Source organism: Oncorhynchus kisutch, linkage group LG22 (genome assembly GCF_002021735.2).
Source record: "Oncorhynchus kisutch isolate 150728-3 linkage group LG22, Okis_V2, whole genome shotgun sequence".
In the NCBI taxonomy this organism is placed as follows: Eukaryota; Metazoa; Chordata; class Actinopteri; order Salmoniformes; family Salmonidae; genus Oncorhynchus; species Oncorhynchus kisutch.
Genome location: NC_034195.2, coordinates 57253390 through 57274841, shown reverse-complemented (window position 1 = coordinate 57274841; position 21452 = coordinate 57253390). Strand labels below are relative to the sequence as shown.

Genomic DNA, 21452 nt, shown 5'->3' with positions numbered 1-21452 from the left:
CTAACCACTAGGCTACCCTGCGCCCCCCTATATACAGGGTGTTACAGTAGAGTCAGTCTGGAGGCTATATACAGGGGGAACAGGTTAGTCGAGGTAATATGTGCATGTAGGTAGGGCTAAAGTGACTGTGCATGGTTAAAACGGAGTAGCAGCAGCGTAAAAGAAAAGGTGGTGGGGGTTAATGCAAACAGTCTGGGTAGCCATTTGATTACCGGTTCAGGAGTCTTATGGCTTGGGGGTAGAAGCTGTTAAGAAGCCTTTTTGTCCTCGACTTGGCACTCTGGTACTGCTTGATGTGTGGTAGCAGAGCAAAACAGTCTATGACTTGGGTGGCTGGAATCTTTGACAATTATTAGGGCCTTCCTCTGACACCACCTGGTGTAGAGGTCCTGAATAGCAGGAAGCTTGGCCCCAGTGATGTTCTGGGCTGTACACACTACCCTCTGTAGATGTGAGCCACGACCAGCCTTTCAAAGAACTTCATGGCTACAGACGTGAGTGCTACGGGTCCGTAGTCATTTTAGGCAGGTTACCTTCGTGTTCTTGGGCACAGTACTAGGGCGGTCTGCTTGAAACATGTTGGTATTACAGACTCAGACAGGGAGAGGTTGAAAATGTCAGTGAAGACACTGCCAATTGGTCAGCGCATGCTAAGTACACGTCCTGGTAATCCGTCTGGCCCAGCGGCCTTGTGAATGTTGACCTGTTTATAGGTCTTAGATCACCTACGGAGAGCGCGATTAGTCATCAGGAACAGCTGATGCTCTCATGCATGCTTCAGCGTTGCTTGTCTCGAAGCGCACATAGAAGTAATTTAGATCGTCTGGTAGGTTGTCACTGGGCAGCTCACGGCTGGGATTCCCTTTACAGTCCGTAATAGTTTGCAAGTCCTGACACATCTGATGAGCATCAGTGTAGTAGGATTCAATCTTAGTCCTGTATAGATGCTATATCAATCTTAGTCCTGTATAGATGCTATATCAATCTTAGTCCTGTATAGAATTCTTTTTTTTCCACCTTTATTTAACCAGGTAGGCTAGTTGAGAACACCTTTATTTAACCAGGTAGGCTAGTTGAGAACAAGTTCTCATTTGCAACTGCGACCTGGCCAAGATAAAGCATAGCAGTGTGAGCAGACAAAGAGTTACACATGGAGTAAACAATTAACAAGTCAATAACACAGCAGAAACCAAAGGGGGAGTCTATATACAATGTGTGCAAAAGGCATGAGGAGGTAGGCAAATAATTACAATTTGCAGATTAACACTGGAGTGATGAATGATCAGATGGTCATGTACAGGTAGAGATATTGGTGTGCAAAAGAGCAGAAAAGTAAATAAATGAAAACAGTATGGGGATGAGGTAGGTGAAAAGGGTGGGCTATTTACCAATAGACTATGTACAGCTGCAGCGATCGGTTAGCTGCTCAGATAGCTGATGTTTGAAGTTGGTGAGGGAGATAAAAGTCTCCAACTTCAGCGATTTTTGCAATTCGTTCCAGTCACAGGCAGCAGAGTACTGGAACGAAAGGCGGCCAAATGAGGTGTTGGCTTTAGGGATGATCAGTGAGATACACCTGCTGGAGCGCGTGCTACGGATGGATGTTGCCATCGTGACCAGTGAGCTGAGATAAGGCGGAGCTTTACCTAGCATGGACTTGTAGATGACCTGGAGCCAGTGGGTCTGGCGACGAATATGTAGCGAGGGCCAGCCGACTAGAGCATACAAGTCGCAGTGGTGGGTGGTATAAGGTGCTTTAGTGACGAAACGGATGGCACTGTGATAGACTGCATCCAGTTTGCTGAGTAGAGTGTTAGAAGCCATTTTGTAGATGACATCGCCGAAGTCGAGGATCGGTAGGATAGTCAGTTTTACTAGGGTAAGCTTGGCGGCGTGAGTGAAGGAGGCTTTGTTGCGGAATAGAAAGCCGACTCTTGATTTGATTTTCGATTGGAGATGTTTGATATGAGTCTGGAAGGAGAGTTTACAGTCTAGCCAGACACCTAGGTACTTAGGTGCTATATCAATCTTAGTCCTGTATTGATGGTTCGTCAGAGGGCATAGCAGGATTTCTTATAAGCGTCCGGGTTAGAGTCCCGCTCCTTGAAAGCGGCAGCTCTACCCTTTAACTCAGAGTGGATGTTGCCTGTAATCCATGGGTTCTCGATGCACTTATTGATGAAGCCAGTGACTGATGTGGTGTACTCCTCAATGCCATCGGAGGAATCCCAGAACATTCCAGTCTGTGCTGCAAAACAGTCCTGTAGCATAGCAGTCATCTGACCACTTCCGTATTGAGTGAGTCACTGGTACTTCCTGCTTTATTTTTTGCTTGTAAGCAGGAATCAGGAGGATGGAATTACGGTCAGACTTGCCAAATGGAGGGCATCTACACGTCTATGTTTGGAGTAAAGGTGGTCGAGTTTTTCCCCCCTCTGGTTGCACATTTAACATGCTGGTAGAAATGAGGTAAAACAGATTTAAGATTCCCTGCATTAAATTCCCTGGCCACTAGGAGACCCACCTCTGAATGTGCATTTTCATGTTTGCTTATGGCCTCTTAGTGAATCAGCTTGTGGTGGTAAATAGACAACTAAAAATAGATACATTCTTGTGGTAAATCTGGGATGTTCACATACTGCTTTACACACACTCTGTATTCTATTCTACTGTATAATAGTCAATGACACGCCAACATTGTTCGCCCTAATATTTATATATTTCTTAACACCATTTACTTTAGGTGTGTGGATTGTTGAGAATTGTTAGATATTACTGCACTGTTGGAGCTAGGAATACAAGCATTTCACTACACCCGCAATAACATCTGCTAAATATATGTATGTGATTGGCTCTTCCTTAATATTAGATTTGGCGCACCAGCGGTGACCTATCAAATAGACCCACACCACCACACCTCCTCTTACCGGAGGCAGCTGTTCTCTCTTCCAGATGCACCGAAAACCCAGCCAGCTGTTATTGACAAATAGACCCACACCACCACACCTCTTACCGGAGGCAGCTGTTCTCTCTTCCAGATGCACCGAAAACCCAGCCAGCTGTTATTGACAAATAGACCCACACCACCACACCTCATCTTACCAGAGGCAGCTGTTCTCTCTTCCAGATGCACCGAAAACCCAGCCAGCTGTATGTTGTCCATGTTGTGGTTCAGCCACGACTCGGTGAAACACAAGATATTACCGTTTAATGTCCCGTTGGTAGGATTGTGTTGAACGCAGCTCACCCAGTTTATTTTGAGTATGAGGAGAAAAACAGTAGATGTTCAGACTACATGTAAATCGAGGCAGGGGCAGGAGGAGGACAGAGAAGATAGGAGGCATGGTTCGTAAGGAGAGAAGGATCTACAGCTAGCCTAAGCCAATGGCATTACAACTTAGTTATTTTAGAGAGAGCTGCAGGCTGGAAGTTCTCTTGTGGTGATGGGGAAGTTTCTTATATTATGTTTTTACACATCGCCCCAATCTCTTTTCCCTCCAGTGCATTCTTAGTTCAGGAAGAGAACAGCTGATCCTCTACAGTAAATCACAGTCATTCTTATAATATCCAGTCCAGCCATTTATACTTTTTACATTTTAGTCACTTAACAGATGCTCTTATCCAGAAGGGCGTTAGAATTGTGTACCATAAAACAGCTGATGATCTAAGTTAACACTTCACTCCATATAAAAACACAAAAAGCTGTTTTGAAAGGAATTTAATTCCTAAACTACTTTTACAATCAAAGCCGTGGAGATCAGTTTAGTTCAAACCAGAATAAAATATCTTTACAAAACGAGCAGAGAAATATGAATAATATAATATATCAGCTGATTCAAAACTAAAGTGAAAATGAATGAAGGCTTGAACTTAGTTTCAAACAGACAGAAAATCAGCAGAGAAAATATTTCACTGAACAAAATGTATCCCGACATTAGCCCGGTCTCAGATCTGTGTCGTCTTGTCAACTCCTGTGCTCATTGTCACGCCACAATAACTATAGTATTTAGCAACACAGTACAAATGGATCTGAAACCAGGCTACTCTTCACTGACTTGCCCATGTGCCACCTAACAAAATACAACTCTCCTTATAAAAAAAACTAATGACAGAAAAACTCAAGTCAATCTGAAAACATTGAACTATTGTTATATTGTCAACAGGCCCAGTTCGTTATGAACCACAGCAGTCCATCTTTGGCTGAATCATGATGCATTCAGTTAATACTGGCTTTATATGGGACCACACCACACACCAAAATATTAAATATTTTACAAAATAAGTTGATGTATATATACACACACACACACACACACTACTGTACAAAAGTTGGGGGTCACTTGAAAATGTCCTTGTTTTTTAAGTTTTTTAAAAGAAAATCACTTCCTTTGTCCATTAAAATATTGAATTGATCAGAAATACAGTGTAGACATTGTTAATGTTGTAAATGACTATTGTTGCTGGAAACTGCTGATTTTTAATGGAATATCTACATAGGCGTAAAGAGGCCCATTATCAGCAACCATCACACCTGTGTTCCAATGGCACGTTGTGTTATCTAATCCAAGATTATCATGTCTACACTGTATTTCTGATCAATTCGATGTTATTTTACTGGAATTTTTTGTGTCTTTTCTTTCAAAAAACAAGGACATTTCTAAGTGGCCCCGAACTTAACGGTAGTGTATACACACTGTTTTTCATATATAAAAAAAGCAATAGGAAATGTTTAAATAGTTGTTACTAAGGCTAAAGATTAAAAATAAAACGTTTCCAGAGTGTTAGCTATTGCACACCAGCCGCGTGGAGGTGAGGAGGGAGGGGAAAAGGAGGAGGGAGGGGCAGAGGACAGAGGGAGGGGTGAGGGCTGAGGACAGGGGGGGGGGTGTATGGAGCAGCCCAGACAGGATCTTCAGGGCTTTCTGCGTCTAAAAACACAAAAACATAAGTTACTCACTTTAGAAACACAAACACCTTCCTAATGCGCTGAACATACCAAACATGGGAGCATCTTTCTAATACGCTGAACATACCAAAAATGGGAGCATCTTTCTAATACGCTGAACATACCAAACATGGGAGCATCTTCCTAATGCGCTGAACATACCAAACATGGGAGCATCTTTCTAATAGGCTGAACATACCAAACATGGGAGCATCTTTCTAATACGCTGAACATACCAAGCATGGGAGCATCTTCCTAATAGGCTGAACATACCAAGCATGGGAGCATCTTCCTAATAGGCTGAACATACCAAACATGGGAGCATCTTCCTAATAGGCTGAACATACCAAACATGGGAGCATCTTCCTAATAGGCTGAACATACCAAACATGGGAGCATCTTCCTAATAGGCTGAACATACCAAACATGGGAGCATCTTCCTAATAGGCTGAACATACCAAACATGGGAGCATCTTCCTAATAGGCTGAACATACCAAACATGGGAGCATCTTCCTAATAGGCTGAACATACCAAACATGGGAGCATCTTCCTAATAGGCTGAACATACCAAACATGGGAGCATCTTCCTAATAGGCTGAACATACCAAACATGGGAGCATCTTCCTAATAGGCTGAACATACCAAACATGGGAGCATCTTCCTAATAGGCTGAACATACCAAACATGGGAGCATCTTCCTAATAGGCTGAACATACCAAACATGGGAGCATCTTTCTAATACGCTGAACATACCAAGCATGGGAGCATCTTCCTAATAGGCTGAACATACCAAGCATGGGAGCATCTTCCTAATAGGCTGAACATACCAAACATGGGAGCATCTTCCTAATAGGCTGAACATACCAAACATGGGAGCATCTTCCTAATACGCTGAACATACCAAACATGGGAGCATCTTCCTAATAGGCTGAACATACCAAACATGGGAGCATCTTCCTAATACGCTGAACATACCAAGCATGGGAGAATCTTCCTAATACGCTGAACATACCAAACAATCTCCTAATATTGAGTTGCACCTCCCCTCCACACTTTTCCCTTCGAACAACCTCAACTTGTCAGAGCATGGACTCTACAAGGTTCCACTGGCCAATGTTGAGTCCAATGCTTCCAGAGTGTACAAAACAGTTCCAACCCTTTTCCCCCTCAGAACAGCCTCAATTCTTCGGGGCATGGACTCTACAAGGTGTTGAAAGTGTTCCACAGGGATCCTGGCCCATGTTGACTCCAATGATTCCCACAGTTGTTTCAAGTTGGCTGGATGTCCTTTGTGTGGTGGACCATTCTTGATCCATATGAAACTGTGGAGCATGTAAAACCCAGCAGTGTTGCAGTTCTTGACCCAAACCGGTGCACCTGGCACCTACTACCATACCCCGTTCAAAGGCACTGAAATATCTAGTCTTGCCCATTCACCCTCTGAATGGCACAAATACACAATCCATGTCTCAATTGCCTCAAGGCTGAAGAATCCTTGTTTAACCAGTCTCTTCCCCTTCATCTACACTGAAGGAAGTGGATTTAACAGGTGACATCAATAAGGGATCATAGCTTTCACCTGGTCAGTGTGTCATGGAAAGAGCAGGTGTTCTTAATGTTTTGTACACTTGTGTATTAATTTAGAAACCTTGAAAAGTGTCCCCCGAAAGTTCAGACGCATTTGTAGAACACCTATGGAAGACATTATACTTACTTCTGATGTCCATGGTGCTGGTAGCCTGGACCCAGGTTAGATCCAGCCCTCATCTCCACAGCCATAGAACACTGGAACATAGAACACAGTGTGGAAGCTTCTAGAATGGTTAACTATAACTGATCAGAAATGTTTTAACATCAAGTGTCTTAAATGGGGGGCGTTGAGACACCACAAGCCAGAACAGCTTCAATGCACCTTGGCATAGATTCTACAAGTGTCTGAAACTCTGTTGGAGGGATGCGACACCATTCTTCCACATCATTTGGTGTTTTGATGGTGGTGGTGGAAAACTGGCCTTGGGAGCCGCTCCAGAATCTCCAAATGTGTTCTATTGGGTTGAGATCTGGTGACAGACTGCCCTGTGGATGGGGGCTTTGTCATGCTATAGCCATGGTAGTCAAAATAATGGCCTCCCAGCATTTTATACATGACCCTAAGCATGATGGGATGTTAATTGCTTAACTCAGGCACCACACCTGTCGATATACTTTGTATCTTTAATTGACTCAAGTGCATCCATTGTTTTGGCAGTTACCTGTACCTTACTGTATACCCTACAGCCATGACAGCCTGGTACCAGATATGAGTGTACGGTCTTGGTCATTGTCCTATAGTCAGTCACAGGCCAATGCGTGACAATGAATATAGTGGTATGTAGCAGTGGTGTTAGCACACGGTTAGGCCAGGATACAGTTCCACACTCCATCCCCCAGGGGCAGCAGAAACCAGTTGCTGAGCCTGGTTGATGACCACAGCTCATGGTCCCAGCTGGTAAGCAGTGAGGCTTTTCCTTAGGTCCAGTCTTTGGTATTTTTCCTTTTTGTACATGTGGGGCGGAAAATATCTTCACCATCTTTACAAATACTCATTTGCTTGGAAGACCAAGAGGTCAGAGACAAAGCTGGCCCTGGACCAAGGTAATGTTGCCGTCTCCCTGAGTAAATATATATATATTATATATTTATATTCGACACCTAGGCACATACACTGATTTCTTACATAAATGCACACATTCATCCAGGTTCCAGACCAGTCAACAAGGCCTAGGACCCCTAGACATAATGATTCAGGTTCCAGACCAGTGAGTGCAGCGAAATCAGTAGGCTTGTTATGGGTTTCGTAACACTAGGGCTTGTACTGCAAAAACTGACCTGGTACCAGACAAAAACAGTACAATAGCCAGTGTAGGGAGTGAGTCCTGTCTCTTACCCTGGTCTCCACATCTGTCCAGTCTCCCTCCATACGGTCGCCCCCCTGGGCAGTGTTGCCCTCTGACGACCTCCTCTTACGGCTGAACGGAGGAACACACAGTGAGTGTTTGACATCAACATCAGACGATACAAAAGCAAATGATCTTCACCTTATCGTTCTGATCTAAGACTCACAAAACTATCATTATGTGATCCAAGATTAGACATTTTTAGAAGTGTTTGCACATTTGTAAAAACTGAAATAACCTGACTCTGACTCTTAAACGGACTCTTTACTCAGTACTATGTTGAAGCGCCTTGGGCAGCGACTACATCCGCATGTCTTAGGTATGAAGTTACAAGCTTGGCAACACCTGTATTTGGGGAGTTTATTCTTCTCTGCAGATCCTCTCAAGCTCTGTCAGGTTGGATGGGGAGCGTCAGAATACTTATGTAAACGTAATTTCAGTTTATCTTTAATAAACCTGTTTTTGCTTTGTCATGTGGTATTGTGTGTAAATTGATGAGGGGAAAAAAATATTTAATCCATTTTAGAATAAGGCTGCAACCTATCAAAAGGGGTCTGAATAATTTCCGAATGCACTGTATGCATGAAAGTACAATGAACAAAAATATAAACGCAACATGGAACAATTTAAAATATTTGACTGAGTTACAGTTCATAAGGAAATCAGTTAATTAAATTCATTAGGTCCTAATCTATGGATTTAACATGACTGGGAATACAGATATGTATCTGTTGAGCAAACAAGAGAAAACAAGTCAGTATTGGGTGTGACCACCATTTGTCTCATGCAGTCAACACATCTCTTTCGCATAGAGCTGATCAGGCTGTTGATTGTGGGATGTTGTTCCTCTTCAATGGCTGTGTGAAGTAGCTGGATATTGTCGGGAACTGGAACACGCTGTCGTACACGTCGATCCAGAGCATCCCAAACATGCTCAACGGGTGACATGCCTCGTGAGTATATGTAGGCCATGGAAGAACTTGCGACATGGGGCCGTGCATTATCATGCTGAAACATGTGATGAGGCGGATGAATGGCATGACAATGGGCCTCAGGATCGCATCACGGTATCTCTGCATTCATATCAATAAAATGTAATTGTGTTCATTGTCTGTAGCTTATGCCTGCCCATACCATAACCACACCATGGGGCATTCTGTTCACAATGTTGACATCAGCAAACCGCTTGCCCACATGACTCCATACACGCAGTCTGCCCGGTGCAGTTAAAAGTGAAGTGGGATTGATCCGTGAGGAGCAAGTCAAGACCCTGGTGAGGACGATGCACATACAGATGAACTTCACTGAAAAGGTTTGACAGTTCGTGCAGAAATTCTTTGGTTGTGCAAACCCAGTTTCATCAGCTGTCCGGGTGGCTGGTCTCAGACCATCCCGCAGGTGAAGAAGACGGATGTGGAGGTCCTGGGCTGCCGTGGTTACACATGGTCTGCGGTTGTAAGGCCGGTAGGACGTACTGCCAAATTCTCTAAAATGACGTTGCCGGCGGCTTATGGTAGAGAAATTAACATTAAATTCTCTGGCAACAGCTCTGGTGGATATTCCTGCAGTCAGCATGCCAATTACACGCTCCCTCAAGACATGTGGCATGGTGTTGTGTGACAACTGCACATTTTAGAGTGGCCTTCTATTGTCCCCAGTACAAGGTGCAGCTGTGTAATGATCATGCTGTTTAATCAGCTTCTTGATATGCCACACCTGTCAGGTGGATGGATTATCTTGGTGAAGGAGAAATGCTCACTAACTGGGCTGTAAAACACATTTTGGCACAAAATCTGAGAGAAATAAGCTTGTAACATTTCTGGAGTATTTTAATACAACTCGTGAAACATGGGATGTATGAATGTATGTTAACATGAATGTATGGAGTAAGTTAGCAGTAACAGTGGTACTAGTAGCAGTACTAAGTTAGCAGTAGACAAGACACCTACCTTGGTCCAGTGGGGAGCTCCTGTCTCAGTCTAATAAGTTAGCAGTAGTAGTAGTAGTAGTAGTAGTAGTAGTAGTAGTAGTAGTAGCAGCAGCAGCAAGTTGGCAGCAGCGGTAGTAGTAGTAGTAGTAGTAGTAGTAGTAGTAAGTTAGCAGCCATAAAATGGCAGTAGACAGGACACCTACCTTGGTCCAGTGGGGAGCTCCTGTCTCAGAGTTTCTATATCAGTGAACTGGACTGCCTGTCCTCCCCCTCGTGTCTTGAACACTTCACCCTAAAAGTTTACAACAAAGGCATCACAACACAGGCATCACAACACATTCACATTTTAGTCTTTGAGCAGACTCATATCCAGAGCCACCACAGTAGTGAGTGCATACATTTTCAATACTGGTCCCCAGTGGGAATCGAACCCACAACCAGACGTTTCTAGCGCCATGCGCTACCAACTGATCCCCACAGGAATACAGGCATGAGAACACAAGCATTAAAGATGGCGATGTAGAGATGGACAGCTGGCACCTTTATGAGCTCCTGACCAATTCTGCATGGTGGTGGTAGTAGTACTGGTAAATTAGTAAAAGTAGCAGTAGTAGTAAGTTAGTAGAAGCCATGGATTACAGGCAACATTCGCACTGAGCTGAAGGATAGAGCTGCCGCTTTCAAGGAGCGGGACACTAATAAGAAATCCTGTTACGACATCCGACAAACCATCAAACAGTCAAAACATCACTGCAGGACTAAGATCGAATCCTTCTACGCCGTTTCTGATGCTCGTCAGATGTGTCCGGTTTTGCAAACCATCATGGATTACAAAGGGAAACAGCCACGAGCTGCCCAGTGACGCGAGCCTACCAGACGATCTAAATTCTTATTCCTCGCTTCAAGGCAAGCAACACTGTACCATGCATGAGAGCAGTAGCTGTAGCTAAAACAGGGTAACATTCACAAGGCCGAATGGCCAGACGGATTAACAGGACTCATACCCAGGCATGCGCTGACAAGGGTCTAAAGTGACATTATCAAACCTCTTCCTGACCCGGTTTGTAATACCTACATGTTTCTAGCAGACCACCATCGTCCCTGTGCCCAAGAACACCAAGGTAACCTGTAAATTATTACCACCCCGTAACACTTACACATGTAGCCCTGAAATTATTTGAAAGGCTGACATGGCTCACATCAAATCCATCATCCCAGACACCCTCGGCCCACTCCAATTCGTATACCGCCCCAACAGATCCACAGATGAACAAATCTATACACTCCACACTGCCCTCTCCCACCTGGACAAGAGGAACACCTACGTGAGAATGCTGTTCATTGACTACAGCTCAGCATTCAACACTAGTGTCCTCAAAGCTTATTACTAAGCTAAGGACCCTGGGACAGAACAGTTCCCTCTGCAACTGGATCCTCGACTTCCTGACGAGCCACCCCCAGGTCCCGAGTGTAGGCAACAGATCCGCCATGATGACCCTCAACACGTGGGCCACTCGGGTGTGTGCCCTCCTGTACTCCCTGTTCACCCACAACTGCGTGGCCGTGGACAACTCCAACAACATTATTAAGTTTGCTGGTCCGATCGACGACGAGAGCCTATAGGGAGGTCGTCAGACACCTGGCAGTGTGATGTCAGGACAACAACCTTTTCCTCAACGTCAGCAAGACCAAGGGGCTGATCGTGGACTACAGAAAAATGAGAGCCAAGCACACCCCCATCCACACCGAACGGGGCTGTAGTGGAGCAGGACGAGAGCTTCAAGTTCGGTGCCCATATCACTTAGGAATTATCATGATACACGCATCACAAAATATTTTCTTACGGGTCCTCAGATCCTCAAAGTTCTACAGCTGCACCATTGAGAGCATCTTGACCGGCTGCATCATCGCTTGGTATGGAACTGCTTGGCATCCGACTGCAAGGCGCTATATACACACTTTACACAAGGCGTTGTCAGAGGCAGGTCCTAAAAATGGTCATAAACTTCAGCCACCCAAGTCATAGACGGTTCTCTTCGCTACCGCACGGCAAGCAGTACCAATGCACAAAGTCTGGAAGCAACAGGACCCTGAACAGCTTCTACCACCAAGCCAGAATACTGCTAAATAGTTAAACAATAGATACCCAGACTATTTGCATTGATCATGAAAGCCATCGTAACAACATTTTGACTCATCACATACACTGCTGTTACTGTTTAAGCAACCAGATTAGTCACTGTGTCCCTACCTATATGTACATATCTACCTCATTTACTTCATACCCCTGCACATTGACTCAGTACTGGTACTCCCTGTATATAGCCATGTATGTGACTGTGGAATGTGACTGTGGAACACAGAGACACTTGGACATCAAAAGGTTGAATAATTGAACAGTATTTCTGTATTCCAAGCAGTTGGAATGGTCAGTGGACACTTAAGTCATGTCGAGCTTGTTTCATCTGGTGACCTCATGAAGGACAGGAGACAACTTTTTTTGTTTGTATACACTTCTCAATTATGGGGTTAGCATCTGAAAGTTGTATAAAATAAACGATTATGCATAAGAATACTTTTGGAAAGACAACGTGACGTTTGTCTTCTAAATGAGAATTGTTTTTCATAGTAACTTAGGATCAGTCAGTGGCCATGAACACCTCCTGTTCTGCTAAAAGGATAAAACCTACTTCCAACAAAATGTACAGAGAACATGGAAGCTGTCGCTACATGTTGAAATGGTTGACAACTCTACCAAAGGACAGGACCAGAGAACATGGACGCTGTCGCTACATGTTAAAATGGTTGACAACTCTACCAAAGGACAGGACCAGAGAACATGGAAGCTGTCGCTACATGTTGAAATGGTTGACAACTCTACCAAAGGACAGGACCAGAGAACATGGACGCTGTCGCTACATGTTGAAATGGTTGACAACTCTACCAAAGGACAGGACCAGAGAACATGGAAGCTGTCGCTACATGTTGAAATGGTTGACAACTCTACCAAAGGACAGGACCAGAGAACATGGACGCTGTCGCTACATGTTGAAATGGTTGACAACTCTACCAAAGGACAGGACCAGAGAACATGGAAGCTGTCGCTACATGTTGAAATGGTTGACAACTCTACCAAAGGACAGGACCAGAGAACATGGACGCTGTCGCTACATGTTGAAATGGTTGACAACTCTACCAAAGGACAGGACCAGAGAACATGGACGCTGTCGCTACATGTTGAAATGGTTGACAACTCTACCAAAGGACAGGACCAGAGAACATGGACGCTGTCGCTACATGTTGAAATGGTTGACAACTCTACCAAAGGACAGGACCAGAGAACATGGAAGCTGTCGCTACATGTTGAAATGGTTGACAACTCTACCAAAGGACAGGACCAGAGAACATGGAAGCTGTCGCTACATGTTAAAATGGTTGACAACTCTACCAAAGGACAGGACCAGAGAACATGGACGCTGTCGCTACATGTTGAAATGGTTGACAACTCTACCAAAGGACAGGACCAGAGAACATGGACGCTGTCGCTACATGTTGAAATGGTTGACAACTCTACCAAAGGACAGGACCAGAGAACATGGACGCTGTCGCTACATGTTGAAATGGTTGACAACTCTACCAAAGGACAGGACCAGAGAACATGGAAGCTGTCGCTACATGTTGAAATGGTTGACAACTCTACCAAAGGACAGGACCAGAGAACATGGACGCTGTCGCTACATGTTGAAATGGTTGACAACTCTACCAAAGGACAGGACCAGAGAACATGGACGCTGTCGCTACATGTTGAAATGGTTGACAACTCTACCAAAGGACAGGACCAGAGAACATGGACGCTGTCGCTACATGTTGAAATGGTTGACAACTCTACCAAAGGACAGGACCAGAGAACATGGAAGCTGTCGCTACATGTTGAAATGGTTGACAACTCTACCAAAGGACAGGACCAGAGAACATGGAAGCTGTCGCTACATGTTGAAATGGTTGACAACTCTACCAAAGGACAGGAACAGAGAACATGGAAGCTGTCGCTACATGTTAAAATGGTTGACAACTCTACCAAAGGACAGGACCAGAGAACATGGACGCTGTCGCTACATGTTGAAATGGTTGACAACTCTACCAAAGGACAGGACCAGAGAACATGGACGCTGTCGCTACATGTTGAAATGGTTGACAACTCTACCAAAGGACAGGACCAGAGAACATGGACGCTGTCGCTACATGTTGAAATGGTTGACAACTCTACCAAAGGACAGGACCAGAGAACATGGAAGCTGTCGCTACATGTTGAAATGGTTGACAACTCTACCAAAGGACAGGACCAGAGAACATGGACGCTGTCGCTACATGTTGAAATGGTTGACAACTCTACCAAAGGACAGGACCAGAGAACATGGAAGCTGTCGCTACATGTTGAAATGGTTGACAACTCTACCAAAGGACAGGACCAGAGAACATGGACGCTGTCGCTACATGTTGAAATGGTTGACAACTCTACCAAAGGACAGGACCAGAGAACATGGACGCTGTCGCTACATGTTGAAATGGTTGACAACTCTACCAAAGGACAGGACCAGAGAACATGGAGATCATTCCCACGTTGAAAATGGCTAATAAATCTACAAACCAAAGGAACAATCAGACTGCAGCTGTTTTAATTCTATAGTCTGGTAAACACAACCGGTCGAACGACCGAATGGTACTCTGACGTATACATTATAACAATCTACAACTGATCTAATCAATTCTGTGATTGATTAGTTATTTATATACTAACTAAGCCAGTTTGTATATCGCTGATTCATGATGTTAGGGTTGGTGCAGATCTCCAAGGGTTTGCAACATTCAGGAATGAGACTGATGAGATCATAACACATTAATAGAAGACTGTAATCGCTAAGAGTTAATTTGGGAAATAGACTATAAACATTTTCCCGTGGTGCTCCAACTTCCTAGTTAATTAAAGTTACATGATTAGTTTAATCACATAAGGAATAATTACACAGAGAATTGATTTGATAACAGTCTTCACATGTAATGACAGCAAACGCTACGACACCAGGCATCGGCACACATTTCAGCAAATAAACAGCGCGTCTAAATTAAAAGATTAAGGTTACAATGGACAACTGATATTCCCACGGTCATTAAGGTCATTGACAAAATATTCTGTCATCGTTGCCAGCCATGGTGCCACCTAAAAGAAAATTACATCAAATTCAAGCTAGCAATGATCAAATTGGCAGAACAAAATTTGGGTGAAGCAACAGCCAGGCAATCTAGGATCGATCCAAAAGTTAGAATGGCGAAGTCAAAAAGTAGAAAAAAAAAATCAGAAGAGGGCAAGACTGCAAGCTGGGGGGTTTAGTAAGGAAATAGAAGCCTTGCCCAAATAGAAGCCCCTCTCTAATAAGCGCTGGTTGTGTTCAGTGATTAAAGCAAATAAACAGCCAGGCTATTCATTGAAATTTGACGGTAGATAAATTCAGAGAGCTTTCTGCAAGTCTGGCTAGTACATACCTTAATGAGTTTGGTCTGTATCTCTCCATCAGAGGCCACGTCTTGGTGAGTGAGCATGTACTTGTCACATTTGGCTAGGGCCTTCTCGCTGGGGGCCGAGACCTTAATGGCATTGGAACCCAGGATGGGCTGCATCACCGTGTCCAGCTCCACGTTAGACGACGGCTTGTGGTCCACCCACCTCTCCCCGCCCGCAGAGTGAGAGCGCCTGTGGACCGCACGCACCGGGGGACCCGTCTGGTCGTCGACGGAAACGAAGCAGAGTGAAAGTCAGAGAATCATGTGTTGCTAACAATAAAACCATTCCTGGAGTTAGTGACAATAATAGATCATCAACTCTACAGGAAGTACAATCTAGCCAACCAAACAAAACAACTCAATCTGATTCAATCAGGGATCAGTCAACATGGTGGTAGAAAACGACAAACATGGCTTGGTAGTAGACATGTTGATTTAGAAGAACCAATCCTGTTACGTTAGAAAATAATTTTTATTTCAGTCTAAAGTGTAAACAAGAACATAGTACCAGTACCAGTTATATAGAGGGAGTGTTCATAAAAACATTACCCCACAAACCTAAAGGTCAGCTGATGAGCTGGTTGCAGGAATCTACTGCAGCTCTGCTACCTACCAGATGACCGTACCACCTTAGTCTGATGAGACTCACTGACCCTGTATGCTCCTTCCTGTTCCTCTAGGTCTAGATCACAGGTCTGGTCAGGAACCTCTCTCTCTTCCTCTCTTTCTCTGGCCCTCTCCCAACACCTGCCTCTCCTCCTGCTAAGGCTGCTGGGTAGACCCTGGGTCTGAGCTAAGGTTCTAGTCTTAGGGGTCCAGTACTGGGCCGGGTCAGCATGTCTGTCCTGAGGGACTCTCTGCTCCCACTCTGAGATGCAGGAGGTGACAGAGAGGGAACTGGTGCCGGTGCTAGCGCTCTGAGGGGAGGTGGGGTGGGAGCTTGGCCACTGTCTGACCTGCTGGGGAGGGGCGTACACTGGGTCTAGGGCCTGGCTGGACCTGGAGTGGACGGGCTGCAGGGCAGAGTACAGAGTATGGTGGTGGTGCAGATAGACAAGTCAACCAGCTAGTTGGGATACATAGCATCCATCCATTACATACCATTCATCCCATACATGGCTGGCTGCACACACTAACAAACACACACAGGCTGCATGAACACCAGATAGACAACACACAATTACATAAATGTTACATTCAATCAAAGTCTGACATAGTTTGGGATAGAACGGTGGATTTCAGTTAAACCTTCTACAAAAAGGTCAGTGTCAGTAAATTAAACTCATTAAGTCCACATTGTAACACGTAAAATAACAGTCAGGATGTGTTTCCACATCCTGATTAACAGACCTGCCAGTCAGTCAGGATGTGTTTCCACATCCTGATTAACAGACCTGCCAGTCAGTCAGGATGTGTTTCCACATCCTGATTAACAGACCTGCCAGTCAGTCAGGATGTGTTTCCACATCCTGATTAACAGACCTGCCAGTCAGTCAGGATGTGTTTCCACATCCTGATTAACAGACCTGCCAGTCAGTCAGGATGTGTTTCCACATCCTGATTAACAGACCTGCCAGTCAGTCAGATGCGTTTCCACATCCTGATTAACAGACCGGCCAGTCAACAGAGGCTGGTCAACCTGTTAGCAGTAAAGGGGGAAACAGTAGTTTGATTAGGAAAGGAAAACACTTCAGTAGGGTATATTAGCTGGATGAGTGAGTGCTCTAGAAGCGCATGTCGTGGTAACGTACGGGAACGGGTGACGGCGAGGCCGATCTCTTGGCGGGAACGCGGTCCCTCTCCCGGGAGGGGCGCTGGGGCTTGTCGGGGGCGGGGCGCTGGTCTGAGGGGGTCTTGCTCTCCGTCACGATGGCCTTCAACTGCTTCAGCTTCTCGTCTTTCACCCACAGCTTGTTCTGCATCTCCAGCTGCTTGGCACACACACGACGCTCCTGGAAACACCACAACCAGGGTTAACAGAGTGCCCAGATGATGGTTGTCAGTTCAAAACCAAGAACTCAGGACACGTATTAATGCGAGAGCTTAATGGAGTAAATTAACTAACGAGTAGGAAAACAGATGTATAGATCAAGCACCCTGATGAAGTCTAGTCTACATTTCTTGTGTTCTTCAAAGTGCTTGCCACCAGCTGTTAGCCAGCTGCTCTGACCAACTAGTGAAGTTTAACACAGAATCCAAGTTTGTTTATTGGAGCCAGCCTGCTTCATTAAAAAAAATAAACCTCACGTGGCGTTTGGCCTTAGTGCTGGGACTGTATTTCAAGACCCGAGTTCATACCATCTGTGCATATACAAGCTAGCTAATGACTGAAGATGGGAGCCAGTTAAACTCCACAAAAGCCAAGAAATGTGAGAACTCGAAATGTTTTAGTGTAACTCGCCGCCTTCCATTGTGAAAAATGTGAAGACATTTGTGATTTAACAGGTGGGATGATTTGGCCTCACTTGGAAGAACAAGGAGCTCCAGGAACGACCGGCCTTACTGGAGGATGCTACGGAGAGCGCCACCCTAAATGACCAGGCCAAGCACCAATCAGACGGGGTTCCTCAGCTGTGGCAGGGGAGGGAGTGCTTAGTATGGGGCCTTCACATGCCTCACAGGCTTGCCTGCGCTACCCCATCCAGCGGAGCATCGTTGGAGGAAGGTGGGAGGTGCCCACGGTGACCCACAGCGGTGACCCACAGCGGTGACCCACAGCGGTGACCCACAGCGGTGACCCACAGCGGTGACCCACAGCGGTGACCCACAGCGGTGACCCACAGCGGTGACCCACAGCGGTGACCCACAGCGGTGACCCACAGCGGTGACCCACAGCGGTGACCCACAGCGGTGACCCACAGCGGTGACCCACAGCGGTGACCCACAGCGGTGACCCACCCCCCCTCCCATTTGACAACTTCCAACATCATTGTGGTAAACTCCATATACCGTTGGAAGTATGTGGGCCCACTAAAGTCCACCGCCACCCCGGTGCCCGAGTCCGGAACATATGATCGGGTTGAGAGATGCTTTGGCCTCCTGGGAACTGATTTGTATTCAGTTAGCACAGTATGTATTAATTCATCTGACCTCATTTTAGAAGTGATGTTCCCTACCCTGACAGTATGTCGGAAGTTCACCTTAGCCAAATATGAGATATTTAGTCCAAATTGTGCAACCCTACATCACATCTCAGCTACAGGCCCTAAACAATCTCAGACTTGGCATATTGATTATTAGATCTCTGTCCTAAAGCAGCACTTCTAAATGAACGCATCACTGACAGTATATCTAACACAGTGCAAGCAGAAAGTAAAATCAGACCCCTTCCCTTCTTCCACAATTAGTTACGTTACAGCTTTACTCTAAAATTGATTAAATAATTCCCCCCCCTTCAATCGACACACACCAACCCATAATGACAAAGGCAAAAACAGGATTAGAAATGTATATAAAAACAACAAAAGCAACTTATTTACATAAGTATTCAGCCCCTTCAGTCACTAGCCGGCTATCCTCCGGTACTGCTGCCCTATGTAGATGGTCATGGAATACTGGTCACAGTCTACAGACTAAGCCCTGTCTACGCTGGGGGAGGGGTCTCCATATAGACTTCTATTCATTTTTCAACCGGGGGACCTTCAGACGAGTCTTGTGAGGCCTGTGGGTGTCGTAGAGCAAAACCACCAACGTGTGCGTGAGTCTAACCTTTCCAGAGGGTCATATTATTGTGTAGCCCAAACTGTTCGGATACTACAGACAGAAGTTTGTAGATCGGCTAGCCCCCTAGAGTGGATTTATGTTAATAGTGGTTAGATACTGTACATATGTACTGTGCATTCAGAAAGTTCAGACCCCTTTTCAAAATGTTGTTCCGTTACAGCCTTGTTATTTTCGGACCTTAGAACTGACATAAGTATTCAGACTTCACTCAGTACTTTGTTGAAGCACCTTTGGCAGCAATTACAGGAGTCTTCTTGGGTATGACGCTACAAGCTTGGCACACCTGTATTTTGGGAGTTTCTCCCATTCTTCTTTTCAGATCCTCTCAAGCTCTGTCAGGTTGGATGGGGAGCGTTGCTGCACAGCCATTTTCAGGTCTCTCCAGAGATGTTAGATCGGGTTCAAGTCCAGGCTCTGGCTGGGCCACTCAAGGACATTGAGACTTGTCCCGAAGCCACTCCTGCATTGTCTTGGCTGTGTGCTTAGGGTCATTGTCCTGTTGAAAGGTGAACCGTCTCCCCAGTCTGAGGTCCTGAGAGCTCGGGAGCAAGTTATCATCAAGGATCTCTGTACTTTGCTCCATTTATCTTTACCTCAAATGCTGACTAGTCTCCCAGTCCCTGCCACTGAAAAACATCCCCACAGCATCATGCCGCCACCACGCTTCAACTTAGGGAGGGTGCCAGGTTTCCTCCAGACGTGACGCTTGGCATTCAGGCCAAGGAATTCAGTCTTGGTTTCATCAGACCAGAGAATCTTGTTTCTCATGGTCAGTCCTTTAGGTGGTTTTTGGCAAACTCCAAGCGGGATGTCATTTACCTTTTACTGAGGAGTGGTTTCAGTCTGACCACTCTACCATAAAGGCCTGATTGGTAGAGTGCTGCAGAGATGGTTGTCCTTCTGGAAGGTTCTCCCATCTCCACAGAGGAACACTGGAGCTCTGTCAGAGTGACCATTGAGTTGTTGGTCACCTCCCTGACCAAGGCCCTGCTCCCCTGATTGCTCAGTTTGGCTGGACAGCCAGAGTCTTGGTGATTCCAAACTTCTTCCATTTAAGAAAGAGGCCATTGTGTTCTTGGGGACCTTCAATGCTGCAGAAATGTTTTGGTACCCTTCCCTCGATCTGTGCCTCGACACAATACGGTCTCGGAGCTCAACCGACACTTCCTTCCACCTCATGGTTTGGTTTTTGCTCTGACATGCACCTGTCAACTGTGGGACCTTATATAGACAGGTGTTTTCCTTTCCAAATCATGTCCAATCAATTGAATTTACCACAGGTGGACCCCTAATCAAGTTGTAGAAACATCAAGGATGATCAATGGAAACAGGATGCACCGGAACTCAATTTCAAATCTTATAGCAAAGGGTCTGAATACTTATGTAAATTAGGCTGTTTATTTTAAATTCAGTTCTGCCCCCACATTTTCTATAGGTTTGAGGTCAGGGCTTTGTGATGGCCACTCAAATACCTAGACTTTGTCCGTAAGCCATTTTGCCACAACTTTGGAAGTGTGCTTGGGGTCATTGTCCATTTGGAAGACCCATCTGCGACCAAGTTTTAACTTCCTGACTAATATGTCTTGAGATGTTGCTTCAATATATCCACATCCTTTTTCTTCCTCATGATGCCATCTCTTTTCTGAAGTGCACCAGTCCCTCCTGCAGCAAAGCACCCCCACAACATGATGCTGCCACCCCCGTGCTTCACGGTTGGAATGGTGTTCTTCGGCTTGCAAGCATCCCCCTTTCTCCTCCAAACATAAATGGTCATTATGGCCAAACAGTTCTATTTTGTTTCATCAGACCAGAGGACATTTCTCCAAAAAGTACGATCTTTGTCCCCATGTGCAGTTGCAAACCGTAGTCTGGCTTTTTTATGGTGGTTTTGGTGCAGTGGCTTCTTCCTTGCTGAGGGGTGTTTCAGGTTGTCGATATAGAACTCGTTTTACTGTGGATATAGATACTTTTGTACCCGTTTCCTCCAGTATCTTCACAAGGTCCTTTGCTGTTGTTCTGGGATTGATTTGCACTTTTCGCACCAAAGTACGTTCATCTCTAGGAGATAGAACGTGTGTGTGTGTGTGTGTATATATATAAATGAGCAAACATGTCATTATGGGGTATTGTGTGTAGATTGATGAGGAAAATGTTTATTTAATCCATTTTAGAATAAGGCTGTAACGTGGCAGAATGTGGAATAACTGCATGTTCCGTCATCAGACGGTTCTCCAACGGAACGTGTTCCTGCAGATAAATACTGAGGCATTTGGATTTATATGGGTTGACGTTTATAAAAACAGAGATGAGCTGGTTAAGATAAGATTTAAAGTTGTCAATTTTTCTACAAAAACAGTT

The 21452-nt window shown here is 45.1% G+C and overlaps 1 protein-coding gene across 2 annotated transcripts in view; it reads right to left on the bottom strand.

Annotated features, from left to right (window-relative positions):
* Positions 1-3703: 3703 nt before the first annotated feature.
* The window catches only part of kif23 (kinesin family member 23), a 42631-nt gene continuing 24882 nt past the window's right edge, over positions 3704-21452 (bottom strand). For both annotated transcript variants that reach the window (XM_031801766.1, XM_020455832.2), the window contains 6 exons: positions 17123-17323; positions 15354-15590; positions 10016-10104; positions 7873-7954; positions 6661-6731; positions 3704-4928 (listed from right to left, as the gene is read on the bottom strand). In XM_031801766.1, coding sequence (XP_031657626.1) covers positions 4913-4928; positions 6661-6731; positions 7873-7954; positions 10016-10104; positions 15354-15590; positions 17123-17323 — 696 coding nt within the window. In that variant the 3' untranslated portion in view covers positions 3704-4912. The remainder of the gene's footprint in view (positions 4929-6660; positions 6732-7872; positions 7955-10015; positions 10105-15353; positions 15591-17122; positions 17324-21452) is intronic.